The sequence below is a fragment of the Hyaena hyaena genome, unplaced genomic scaffold (assembly GCF_003009895.1).
Source record: "Hyaena hyaena isolate Hyena2069 unplaced genomic scaffold, ASM300989v1 scaffold_54, whole genome shotgun sequence".
NCBI classification, from domain to species: Eukaryota; Metazoa; Chordata; class Mammalia; order Carnivora; family Hyaenidae; genus Hyaena; species Hyaena hyaena.
Genome location: NW_024080685.1, coordinates 1,010,592 through 1,023,306, shown reverse-complemented (window position 1 = coordinate 1,023,306; position 12,715 = coordinate 1,010,592). Strand labels below are relative to the sequence as shown.

The window sequence follows — 12,715 nt, the reverse complement described above, 5'->3', positions numbered from 1 at the left end:
AAAAAGTCTAAGATAAATGTAGAGTCCAAAAGTTTTGTATATGAGAGATCACTGATTACTATTCTAACAATTCCTATCTTTAGTTTCCTCATTTATATAGGGAGAATTTGGACCAGATAAATCTAAGACTGTCAGTCCATTGCTTGATTCTACTACCCATATATTCTCATTTCTGGTTTTCTAGCCAAAAAGAAAAAATACTACAAGTGAGAAAGACTTTTTGCCTGAAAAATATTTGCCTGAAAAATAATGACAATTCTGTTATTATTCAGGTATGGGACACACTGGCTAATGATAAAGAATATAGATGATGTGTGATGGAAAACTAAGGTCAGCAAAGGAAACATTATCTTTGGCGGATTTTTATAATCCTCTTTGGGGTCCTCTAAACAGTTCTAATGCTCAGCATCTCTCTGTTGTGCATTCTTAGAGCCATGCCCTTGAGATCTTACTCTGAGCCTCCTGGAACAATCAGAAATGGACCTATTACTCAGGGATGACAAATCCTTTGGATGAGTGCTTCCAGACTGTCATCCCCTGCAGACATTACTAACTGATCACTGTGCTCTCTCTCTGAACTTTGACTCAGACTTAGAATCATTCACTGCACAGTGCCACAAGAGAGACACTATTAACTGATTGGAGCTGACTCAAAAAAAATAATGTATATGTGTGCTAAACTAATTCTTCTTTTTAAAAAATCTGGACAACATTAGCATCCTATTGGAACTTTCATCTCAAAATAAGAGATTCTTGAAAACTTAAAAAGATGCTAAGTAGTTTATCAGTGACTAATGATGGAATTTCAGGCCAGAGAAAAACAAGTAGTGGGGATTATTCAAACAAAAGCAAGGGGATGAGTTTCGTGATAATGCTCAAAAGACAGCACTGAATTTGTTCTCTAAAAGAGTGAAATCTTCACACTGACCTTTCAGGTAAAAAATGGAAGGCATACAAGTATAAGACACAGTGATGATTTTTAATAAATACTATTTCACAACAAAACTAATTCTATTTTTTTCTTAAAGAGAGAAGGCATGCATGCATGCAATGGGGAAGGGATAGGAGAGAGAGGGAAAGAATTTTTTTAGAAGATATGACAATACTTTTTAAACTTTTTTCATGTTTATTTATTTTTGAGAGAGAGAGAAAGAGAGAGAGACAAAGCATGAGTGGGGGAGGAGCAGAGAAAGAGGAAGACACGGAATCTGAAGCAGCCTCCAGGCTCTGTCACCACAGAGCTGGATGCAGGGTTTAAACCCAAGAACCGTGAGATTATGACCTGACTTGACGTCAGACATTTAATCAACTGAGCCACCCAGGCGTCCAAGAGGGAGAGAATCTTAAGCAGGCTCCATACTGAGTGCAGAGCCCAATACAGGTCTGGATCTCATGACCATGAGATCATGACCTGAGCCAAAATCAACAGTTGGCACTGAATATACTGAGCCACCCAATGCCCCATAACAAACCTACTTATTATTTAAGTCATAGAAAGAGAGTTGTAAGAAGACTTAGAAAGACCAGGACTGGATCCCTGGATCCCACCTAAAATCTGGGTGGGGATTGCTCATGCACATGAAGTCTTGGCACTAACTACTGTATCCTGAGTCTTATCCAGCTAGTAAATTCTTCATGTGCTGAGTGCTGGTGTGTTCTATTCATTGGTGTGAGTTCTGTCTGAGTAATACAGAGTAAGTGTGAGTTACCCTCATTCCACAACCTCTCTTCTCGAGGCAAAATATATCTTTTGAAGAAACCATCCTCTTTCCTTTCCCTCCTTTCCTCACATCATGCTGTTTACCTGCTTTTTATTAGTGTGTTCTCTGGCATATCAGTAGAGAGTTCTTTGACAATATCCTCTGTGATTGTAGAGTCTTGTGATAGCAGCAAGTTCCTGGATCTCTTGTTTCATATCTGCTACATTTAGCACAGTACTGGATACATAGCAGAATCCACTATTAGGTACAAAATTGAATTAGCTAAGTGCTCTGATTCGCTTCTGTTTGCTAAACTTATTATCCATTATCAAAGTAAAACTTTCTTCCTATTCTTCTCATTAGTAAATGGAAGTGTTTAAAAAATGGCAAAAGGATAAAATAACATCATGAAATAAACATCTATTATCTGCTGGTCATCGTATTGGGTATTTTATTTAGTGATTTAATAATTTCTCTAAAGCCTTTGTGATGTAGATGTTATTCTCCCACATGGCACATAGAAATGGAGGTTTTGGATGGTAGGGAACTTATCTGAGGCCATACAACAAGTTTAAGGCAGAAGGCATTTGGTGATCCTTGCTCCTTCTCACCCTGCATCTTCAGCTTAGGTTGAGTGTCTGTGCAAGGTGCTCCCACAGCAGGGGACCTTTTCTGTCCCCATAATAGCATGTGTGATTGCTTGTTTACTATCCTTCTCCCCTGCCATGGGGAACCATCTCTAATTGGCTCATGTTTGTATCCACAGAGGGAGAATAATAAATATTTGTTGATGAAATAAATGAAAATCCCAAAGACTTCATTGTAAATGCTACGCCAAGAGAGCTCTGTGACTATTCTCATGTATTATCTATTAAATGGTCATCATCTTCAATGTCAGGCACTGAAACACTAAGAACATTAAAAGTTTAGATAGCAGTCAGGCCATGAGCCGTGGCCAACCTTCATTCCCTGGCTTCCCTGTCCCCACCACTCTCCTGAAACGTCACTGATGAGCACTTACATCTCCAGCATTCACAGCGATTATGGCTTGGAATTATGGCAGGAGAAAACAGCTACTGTCACTGATGCCTTGGGTGCTCCTCCCTCTCTATGAATAACAGATTTTATTAGTCATTCAACATGGCCACGCCTAGGTGGTGGTGTGTACGGAAGTCAAAATTACTCTTCTGGAATTAGAGGACTCACATTTAAATCTTAGTTCTGCCAGTTACCAGTTCTATGACCTGGAACAGATTCATGTATCTCCCTGAGACTCAAGTTCCCTGTTTGTAAAGTGGGAATTAAAATGATATCTCCTCGTAGAGTTGTTAGGATTAAATGAGATAATGCATGAAAAGTGCTCAAGACAATGTTGTGAACATTGAAAACATTCAGTGCCAGCTGGTAGTCTTAGCAACAGCAGCAGCAATGTTTCCCATCCTCAGCTCCCCATTTCCCTTCCATGGGCAGCAAGAACAGCATCAGTGAGGATTCTGTCCACACCATTGCTGTTTCGGAGCCCTACCTCCCCTGGAGCTGTGTACCCTTGGCCAGTGAGCTAAAGAGACTGATGGAATGAATGAATCTTGATTGTTTAATTTTGTTATCAAGTTGACACATGAGATCAGTCTTTGAGAAATAACTTGATGATTCTGTGTTTATTGCTTTCAGGTAAAGGTTACAGAAGAATCGTTTCACGGTATCCTCAGAAAAGTAAAATCCACTGCAGGACAGATAGGAAGCAGGTCAAGTCGGTGTTCTTCTTTTCCCCACAACCTGGGAAAAAAAATAGTATCTTATGCAACACAAGAATGTGAAATAGTTTAACTTGAGCATTGGAAAGTCCTGACCATAAAAAATTGTGTGTCGTATGTTGTGCTTCTTATAAATCCAAACCTGCTCTCTACGGTGGTGGTCCATGTCCCTCTTCCCCAACACTGAACATTGTTCGTTCCTAAAATTTGTGTATGAGTCTTAAACTGCAGAAGAGAGGCCATCTTTTACAGATCTTTGTGAAATCACAAATATATTGCTTTTCATTTATGTCCATGCTCCTGCAGTAAGACTCTTAGAACAGGTTTACTGAGGGGGCGTCTGGGTGGCTCAGTCAGGTAAGCCTTGGATTCTTGGTTTCAGCTCAGGTCATGATCTCACAGTTCGTGAGATTGCGCCCCACATCAGGCCCACACTGACAGTGAGGAGCCTGCTTGAGATTCTCTCTCTCTCCCTCGCTGTTCCCCACTCTCTCTCTCTGAGTCCTGTCTGTCCATCCTAACTCCTCCTCTCTGTCCATATTCAGAGCTTCAATGGCCTCTCTGCTCTGGTCCAGACAGCAGATTGCAGTAGGAGAAAGGCAGAAGAGTGGGTGCCTTTGGTTACTCAGAAAGTTTGAACAGTGAGAGAAGGTGCTACCACAAACACACCCAGAGAGATGTTAGAGGATGAAGACGGGCCTTGGCATTTGACTAAAATAAGCAGGTATTACCTTTGGTAGTTTTCCTTTATATTTCTCAAGCAACCTGGCTTTTGGCTGCCACTTTGGGGCCCTGAGAGATGGAAAAAAAAAAAGAAACAAACAAAAACACATAGAAAAATTTAAGACATTATTATTTAAATTTGGAGAAGCATATTCCTTCAAATTTTGAGAAGAAAAATTAAAGCAGTCCCACACTGTACATGAGACAATGAACATCTCTTCTCCAAGTGCCTTTTATGAACTGTCAGTGAATTCATCCCTCCCTTTCCATGGCCTCAATGTACACACTCACTCAAGTAAATGCTAGATATTGAATAAGAACCTCTAATTACATTAAACATATTTTTAAGCTAATGATTTGAATCATGCACACACAAAATTTCCACAGACTAAGCACTCACTTGGACAAAGTAGAGGGTTTTCCACCAAAATGAAAGCTGTGTGTGAGTCCGTGTCTATGAGTGTGCAAGAAGGATTGGGGGCACCTGCGTGGCTCAGTCGGTTAAGCGTCCGACTTCGGCTCAGGTCATGATCTCACGTTCGTGGGTTCGAGCCCCGCGTTGGGCTCTGTGCTGACAGCTCAGAGCCTGGAGCCTGTTTCAGATTTCTGTGTCCCTCTCTTGCTCTGCTCCTTCCCTGCTCATTCTCTGTCTCTCTCACTCTCTCAAGGATAAATAAACATTAAACAATTAAAAAAAAAAAAGAAGGATTGGAGTGGCACCAGTTTGTATGTGCATGTGAATTGTGAGTCTAAGGTGGAGTGGGGGTTGCCGGGAAAGAAATAGTGAGGAAGGAAGTTGGAAATCAGGGAAGAGGTACTTCCACGCAGCCATCCTTTGGGACTGGCGTTCACAGGTACCTGAGAATCCTGGAACACAGCAAGTTAGTGAGAGACTCCGGTCACTGGTGGGAGGACAAGCAAAGAGCACTTTTCCTCTCTTCCCCCTCACTACATTCACCCCCCCAACTCCTCACTTCACACACATGTATTGTCAACTGAGGGATTCCTGGGACAAGGGATCCCAGGAAGGTGAGACAGACACCCTCTGAGACAATTCACATACTAATACCCTTCGTGCTCCCCTCCCTTCGAAGCTGATGATGATTTCCTTTGCAAGTCAGTTTGGCTATTTGTTTTATTGAGCTAATGAGTGATTGAAAACAGAAGAGTAAGGACCAATGGCATAATTCAAGGATTATTATTACCATCCTCATCTATAGATGGTGAACTACGGTTCAGTTTAAGTTACATGACCTAGGCTACTGGAATTAGAACCCAGGTTCTCCTAACATCTTTTCTTACATCGTGTTGTCACCAAGGAGACAGTGTCAAAGTCCTTCCACACAGACATCTGCACATTAGCCATGTGGGAACTGTGCTTCCAGGGGCCTCAGAGACAGAGGAAGCAAGGTCCTATTGGGATTTCCATTTTATTTTATTTGACCATGAAGACCAACTGAATTTCAATGGAAAAGAAATAGTACTACCTCTTCATTAAAGCAGGCTTCAGGCCCCTCTGCTTGGCAACACTTGACCACCACGTTAGTGAAATCTGTAAGCAATGATTGCAGCTCTTCATCTGGAAGTCCAGGCTTTAGCTTCACTAGATTAACAAGAAAACTGCGACCCAAAGATGTCAAACAGAATTAATTAAAGATCTCTTTCTTAAGCTCTCCCTCTCCAAAATACTTGTCACAGTATCACATTTGGGGGGGTCTTGATTCGGATGAGTATAAAAAGTTAAGATATTCCACTTTGAAGGGGTTTTCTGAAACTTTTTTGCTCAGCTTATGCAATGGATTTCATGGTCATATTTTTTGGAGAGTTGTGTAATTATAAACAAAATGGTATCAAATGTAAACATATATGAGGTCTTCATTATGCAAGAATTATAGATTATGTGATTACATTTGATTTTTCTAGAAAATCCATTTTCAAAATAACCTTTATTCCATCTTTCTCTAAATGCTGCTAAATGCCGCTTCCACTCAACTTGATATAGACACTACCTAAATCATACCCCCTCCCCCCAAAATCTTATTCTTTAGCATTTATAACACTGTGTGAGAAAACAAAAGTAAAATCCTTGTCCCTTTTGGGCCTCTCATTTTTTCAACATTTAGCAAGATTCTCAGGGCAAACATCTATGACATTCCCTTAGGAAAATCCAGTTCATTATGAACTTCCCCGTGAGGCTTTATGCTGGCTGTCCTAGCTCACCTTTCCAAATCCAGTACACTGGACACTCCAAGTCTAGCAAGAGAAGCACTAGCTAGGTTTTGACTTATAAGCAATGGCAATAAATATGCCCTGTCATTTTTCTGAACTGGAGAGATTGGACAATTTGATGGAAGGAACAGGATTATAACAGCAAAACTGCATATGCAGTTCCGTACACCCTCTCATTAATACGTTATGGGCCTTCAGGCTAAAGAAAAAGATGAATGGAAGAAAATGTTTATACCTGTCTTTCTTTCTCTGGAGCTCCTCATTATGAGCCTGACACAAGTCTGTGTGAAAGGTAAATAAGCCTTGAGAGGTAGTTGGAGGCACATATGCTTTATCAGCTTCCAAGCCCTCAAAGCAGGGCCTTCTGAAGGCAAAGTTGGTTTTACAACAGTGGTCCACATTAGGGTTGATGTTCCGATTTTCATTTATTCCACATAACTCTCCAAGAACTAAATCCACCTGTGCCAATGGATGATGGAGTTCAGACATGAGTTTAAAACTTGATTAGTTTTGAAATATGGTTAGATAAATCATTAGGCTGTTCTAAGGTGATTATTAACTGTACTCAGAAAAACCCATGCTCTTGTGAACACAATACTACATATGAAGCAAAGTAGAAGCTCGCATTATGATAAAGTTTCAAGCCATTTTAATTCAAATGCCTATAGATTAATTTCTTGTTGGCATATATACAAATCTGTAATTGTGAGCAGAGAGCTGCAAAACCAGTTGACTGAAAGTGACAGCCAAACACTGTGGCCCTTAGATTTAATCTCTTCCTCAGATGTTCTCCAGCATAGTCTCCATCCCAGCCCTAAAGAGAAACACCCAAGTTCTGACTGGGCAGGAGCCATCAAGTCTCTTACTGACATGGTGGGGCAAGACTGAATTTGTGACATTACTTAAAATTATAAAGTTTCTTATATCATTCTGGAATGATATCATTATTCTTGCCATTTGCTCTAACAAATTACAGATAACAAATTAGTAATAAGAAGAAGTAAAAGAGATGATTTGGAGAACCCCAAGAAAATATTTAAGACATTCTCTTGCTTCTTAGGATTCTGATGCAGTGAGCTCCCCAAAAATCTTTGACATTTTTTGCTTAACAATGTTGAAACAGTGAAGAAAGGCAGATAACTGCTTAATGGCTATAAATCAATTAGTGCAGCAGATTTCTTTTCTTTCTTTTCTTTTCTTTTCTTTTCTTTTCTTTTCTTTTCTTTTCTTTTCAGAATAATTAGGTACATATGACATGCTCACCAAATTATCAACGCAGGCAAACTCTTCACTCAGTGTGCAGCAGGTGGTCATGGCTGTCACCATTTCCTTGCCAAGAAAGGTCAGTTCTTCAGTGGAGAGCTGGGGGACTATCTTTGTGAGTTTGATAAGGTAGCTGAAAGAACAGTTGTCTGTTTGGTTCTAAACAAAAGCAAATACCCATTTTCCCTTGTTAAGCTACTTGAAACCCCAACTCTTCAAGTCTAGGGACAACCAATATAAGGGCAATGTGAACCTCAGCTCTCTCATAAAATGATAGATAACTGTCTCTTTACATCCTCTTTTCCCACACTCTGCATTTTTGGCTTCCTTCTAATTTCATGGCAATCTCAGAAATTCTCAGATTTGCTCATCCTTTCTTACCTGTGGGTATAGGAGCTTCCTGGCAGCAAATATTTTGGCTAGTATGTAAAATCCTGCTTGAAATCCCTTGAATAATTAATAAATTTTAAAGGGGAATTTAATAGATACATGTTAGAAAGGGTAATCTGAGATGAAGGAAACATATCTTTACTGGGCTGAGTTTGACTTCAGTAAAGAGACAGTGAAATCATGTTTTTAAAACTGTGTTTTGATTTGAAGATGTTTGGTTTAAACACACACCATATTAGTCTGGTAATTAATTAAGAAAATCAGAATAAACTGTGTATTGCTCATAAATACTCACAAGAGCACTAAAAAAATAAATATTAAAGTGTTAAGCAAACCAGAATTATTTCTATAAACTTGGTAACATGGGGTCAAATTCTGGGCAAACTATCTTTTCCTTGGGAAATTGTAACAATCTGAAGTTCACTCTTCTGCCCTCCCAAATGGGGCAAAATCCAGTGATTCTGGCTTGAGATTGAGAAAAGCAAGACCAAGCAAAAACTTAAGCATTAGAGAATCAATTTTCTAGAATCCTGTATTTCTTTTTTTTCTTTTAACATTTTTAAAATATTTATTAATGTTTGAGAGAGAGAGAGAGAGAGAAACAGAGCCAGCAGGGGAAAGGCAGAGAGAGAGAGGGAGACACAGAATCCCAAGCAGCCTCCAGGCTCTAAGCTATCAGCACAGAGCCCACCTCTGGGCTCGAACCCACGAACTGCAAGATCATGACCTGAGCCGAAGTTAGACTCTTGTCGGATTGAGCCATCCGGGCACTCCACAGAATCCTGTATTTCTTTCATTTCTAGGGTCATTCCTGGCAAAGGCTTACTATGACAGCTTGACTTTTATGTTTTTATGTTTCCCAGTTTATGAATTTGCCATAACTGAATGACTGAGCTGAATTTTTGACACTTTGCGGCACTCTTTATTTTATCCTGGTCACAAGTGCTAATGTACTTGTGCAGGCAACTTACTAGTATTTCAAGTCATCTTTCCCCAAATTCTGGAAACGTTCACATTCTTGTTGTACTATCTTGAGGCTTTTCTCAGTTGTCTCATTGAATTTCAGTTCCTAAAAATAAGAACAATCATATTCAGGAACATTTTATCTAAAATTTAATCATAAGCTTCATGTCAACTTGCAAATAGCTTTTTTTTATTTGTATAGTATTTTCAAACTATGATTACCACTCATTGTTCATTAAATCGAGAGTAGTTTTTTTTTATTATGAGTGTAAGCATTTAAACCTTTTCAGCTATAAACATAGATATGGTTTATGCTAAAATTTGAAATCTGCAAATTTTTCATCATCATCGTGTACACTTTTTAGAGCTTCCCAGTTTACAAAGTATAATTCAAATCTTATGTTGACAATGGGCATAACTGATTGTCGCTTTCAACTAGCCAGAGCAATCCCTCCTTTTTATATATGGGAAATTAGCCTCTTATGAAGCCAAATGACTTGCCTTAGAATGACCCAGCTAGTAAGTATTGCCACAGAACATTTTAAATCACATTTATCTTTATTTTATACCTCCTCATTATTTAGAATTGGAACTTTAAAACTCCAGCATTTGTCTTCAAATATTTGACAAACTGTATCCCATGCACCATAAAATTGGATATCTACTGCGGTATCTGGATGGCTCAGTCAGTTAAGCATCTGACTTCAACTCAGGTCATGATCTCATTGTTTCATGAGTTTGAGCCCTACATCGGGCTCTGTGATGACAGCTCAGGGCCTGAAGCCTACTTCAGATTCTGTTTTTCCATGTCTCTGCCTCTACCCTGCTCTCTCTCTCTCTCTCTCTCTAAAAAATAAGAGCAAAACATTTTTATAAAATCAGATATCTACTGAGTGGCCACCAGAGAGAAAACTACACGCCAGTGGATGGATGCTGTGGGACAAATTATGCCTCCATATGAAAACAGAATTTTCTAGCACTATGATTCATTCATTTGAAGGTTGGGAGCAGACTTCCTCATTAGGGACAGCTAGATGGGAAGTCAAACCTTCTTATTTCATGGCTCAAATATGAATGGGTGTAAGCTGGCTTTTATGGCAGGTGGAAGCAATTTTTAAAATAAAGCAAAAAAGCAGCTCATATCAAATGAATGGAAAACAAATTAGAAATGTCAAATAATTGATTTCTATACTACATAAGGGATGAATATGAATTGATACCAAAACACACTAATTTCAACAGGAAAACGGATAATGGGCATGAATAACTTGTTCACAAGAAATTTATAACTGTAATATCTAAAATCATATGGGAAAGACCTAATTTCATTTAAAAATCAAATAAGTGCTTAAAACACTGTCACTCTTTTTTTACACTGAAATCTAGCAAAGTTAACTTCCATGTGCACTGATGGTGACAGTGGGGTGGGGTGGGGATTGGTTGGACGGGGGTGAAGTGAATATTGTCAAGCACTGTTGTGGGACTGTATGCTGATACTTTCTAGAAAGTAACTTGGGCATTAGTATCAAGTGTTTATTTTTTTAAGTCTATATACGCTGACCTAATGATTTCCCTTCAGGTAATCTATCTTAGGGAAAAAGTCATAGATATTAATAAAGATGGATGGAATGAGATACTCATTTCAGGGTCACTTATAAAATTAAAAACCTAGTTAAATGTTCAAAATGTCCAACATATAGTAGTAAGACAGTTAAATAAATTATTATGATGAAATTCCATCATCTAAAATAAAGTACATTTTGAAGTCCATTTAATGACATGACAAATTTTCTGTCATACTAACTAGAAAATAAATAAAAACATTTCTTTTTTTAAAATATTTTTTCCTCCCCAACTCTTTTTTATTAATGTTTATTTAGTTTTGAGACAGAGAGAGACAGAGAGAGAGAAAGAGAAGAGAGCAGGGGAGGGGCAGAGAGAGAGAAAGGGAGACATAGAATCTGAAGTAGGCTCTAGGCTATGAGCTGTCAGCACAGAGCCTGATGCAGGGCTCGAACTCAGGAACTGTGAAATCACGACCTCAGCCAAAGTTGAATGCTTAACCAACTGAGCCACCCAGGCACCCCCAAACATTTCTTTTTTAAAAAAAAAATATTTATTTTTGGAGAGACCACAAGTGGGGGAGGGGAAGAAAGAGGGGGACAGAAGATCCCAAGCAGGCTCTGTGCTGACAGGCTGAGAGCAGTGAGCCTGATGTGAGGCTTGAACTCACACTGCAAGATCATGACCTGAGCCATGACCTGACCAACTGAGCCACCCAGGTACCTCTAGATATAAACATTACTTAAGAAAGTACTATTCCAATCTTATTTTTAAACACACACACACATATATACATGTATGCATAGAAAAGAAGAAAGAAAATGCTAATTATAGCAATTTCTCAATGACAGTATCAAAGTTTTTATATTTTGTCTTTGTAACTTTGGGGATTTTCCTAATAATCTTTAATAATCATTTATTACTTTTACAATCATAAAAAATTCAATATGGCTCAATAAAATGCAGAGTACATAAAGAAAGATATAAATGGGAAGAGCTCTTTTGCATGAACACACAGAATTAGTAGTTCAAAGCTTTGCACAGAAACCTAACATGTCAGTCTTCCCAATAATTAGCCCTCGCTGAATTCAAGGTAGATTCAGACTGGGGCACCTGGGTGGCTCAGTTAAGTGTCCGACTTTGGCTCAGGTCATGATCTCACAGATCATGAGTTCAAGCCCTACATTGGGCTCTGTGTTGACAACTCAGAGCCTGGAGTCTGCTCCAGAATCTGTGTCTCCCTCTCTCTGTCTCTGCTTTTTCCCCTCTTGTGCTCTGTCTCTGTCGGTCTCTCAAAAACATAAATAAACGTTAAAAAAAATTTTAAGTAGACTCAGATTGGCCAATCACATTTTCTACCTCCTAAACTGAAGTAAAATTTTGATATCAGTTTTGAAGTGCTTGTTTGGCTTTGTTTTGTTTAGTTCTGTGAGCCCAGAAGAGTAGAACCTACCGCGTGCCGGTAACAGTCTGGAGGGTTTTCTGTGTGACAACAGTCTTTCAGAAGATCGTCATACACGCCAACGATTCTTAAAAGCTCTGGTGTAGACAGTTCCGGATGTCTCCTTGAGTATTCATAGAGAAACCTGTGATGTGTAAAATATTTTGAACATTGGAACTTAGAGAAAGAACAAAATGCCAAATCCTGCTATCTTTTAAGCTAATCAGATCTTGTAATCCTGAGTCTGCTCTCAAATGCTAACTTCCTCCTCGGGTTTGCTCAGACAGTGATTTAAGAGGGTATTTTGACTATGGGAGATCATTTTACAAAGATTCTCTTCTGTAGTATGTTTTCCACTAAAAGTGTTTTCACCTGAGAGGGTAGAAGGATTGGAGTTATTCAGAGTTAATTATAAAATTATTTAACCCATTACAAAATCAACGTACAGAAATCGGTTGCATTTTTATACACCAACAATGAAGCAACAGAAAGAGAAATCAAGAAACTGATCCCATTCACAATTGCACAAAAAACCGTAAAATACCTCGGAATAAGCCTAACCAAGGACACAAGAGATCTGTATGATGAAAACTATAGAAAACTTATGAAGGAAATTGAAGAAGACACAAAGAAATGGAAAAACATTCCATGCTCATGGATAGGAAGAATAAATATAGTTAAGATGTCAT

General features: G+C 38.8%; 1 protein-coding gene across 1 annotated transcript in view; it reads right to left on the bottom strand.

The window, feature by feature from the left end:
• Window positions 1-4,194: 4,194 nt before the first annotated feature.
• AFM (afamin) overlaps window positions 4,195-12,715 on the bottom strand; it is a 23,756-nt gene continuing 15,235 nt past the window's right edge. Inside the window, 6 exon segments of the mRNA XM_039230927.1 lie at window positions 4,195-4,246; window positions 5,665-5,797; window positions 6,642-6,865; window positions 7,670-7,802; window positions 9,031-9,128; window positions 12,039-12,171. Coding sequence (XP_039086858.1) covers window positions 4,211-4,246; window positions 5,665-5,797; window positions 6,642-6,865; window positions 7,670-7,802; window positions 9,031-9,128; window positions 12,039-12,171 — 757 coding nt within the window. The 3' untranslated portion in view covers window positions 4,195-4,210.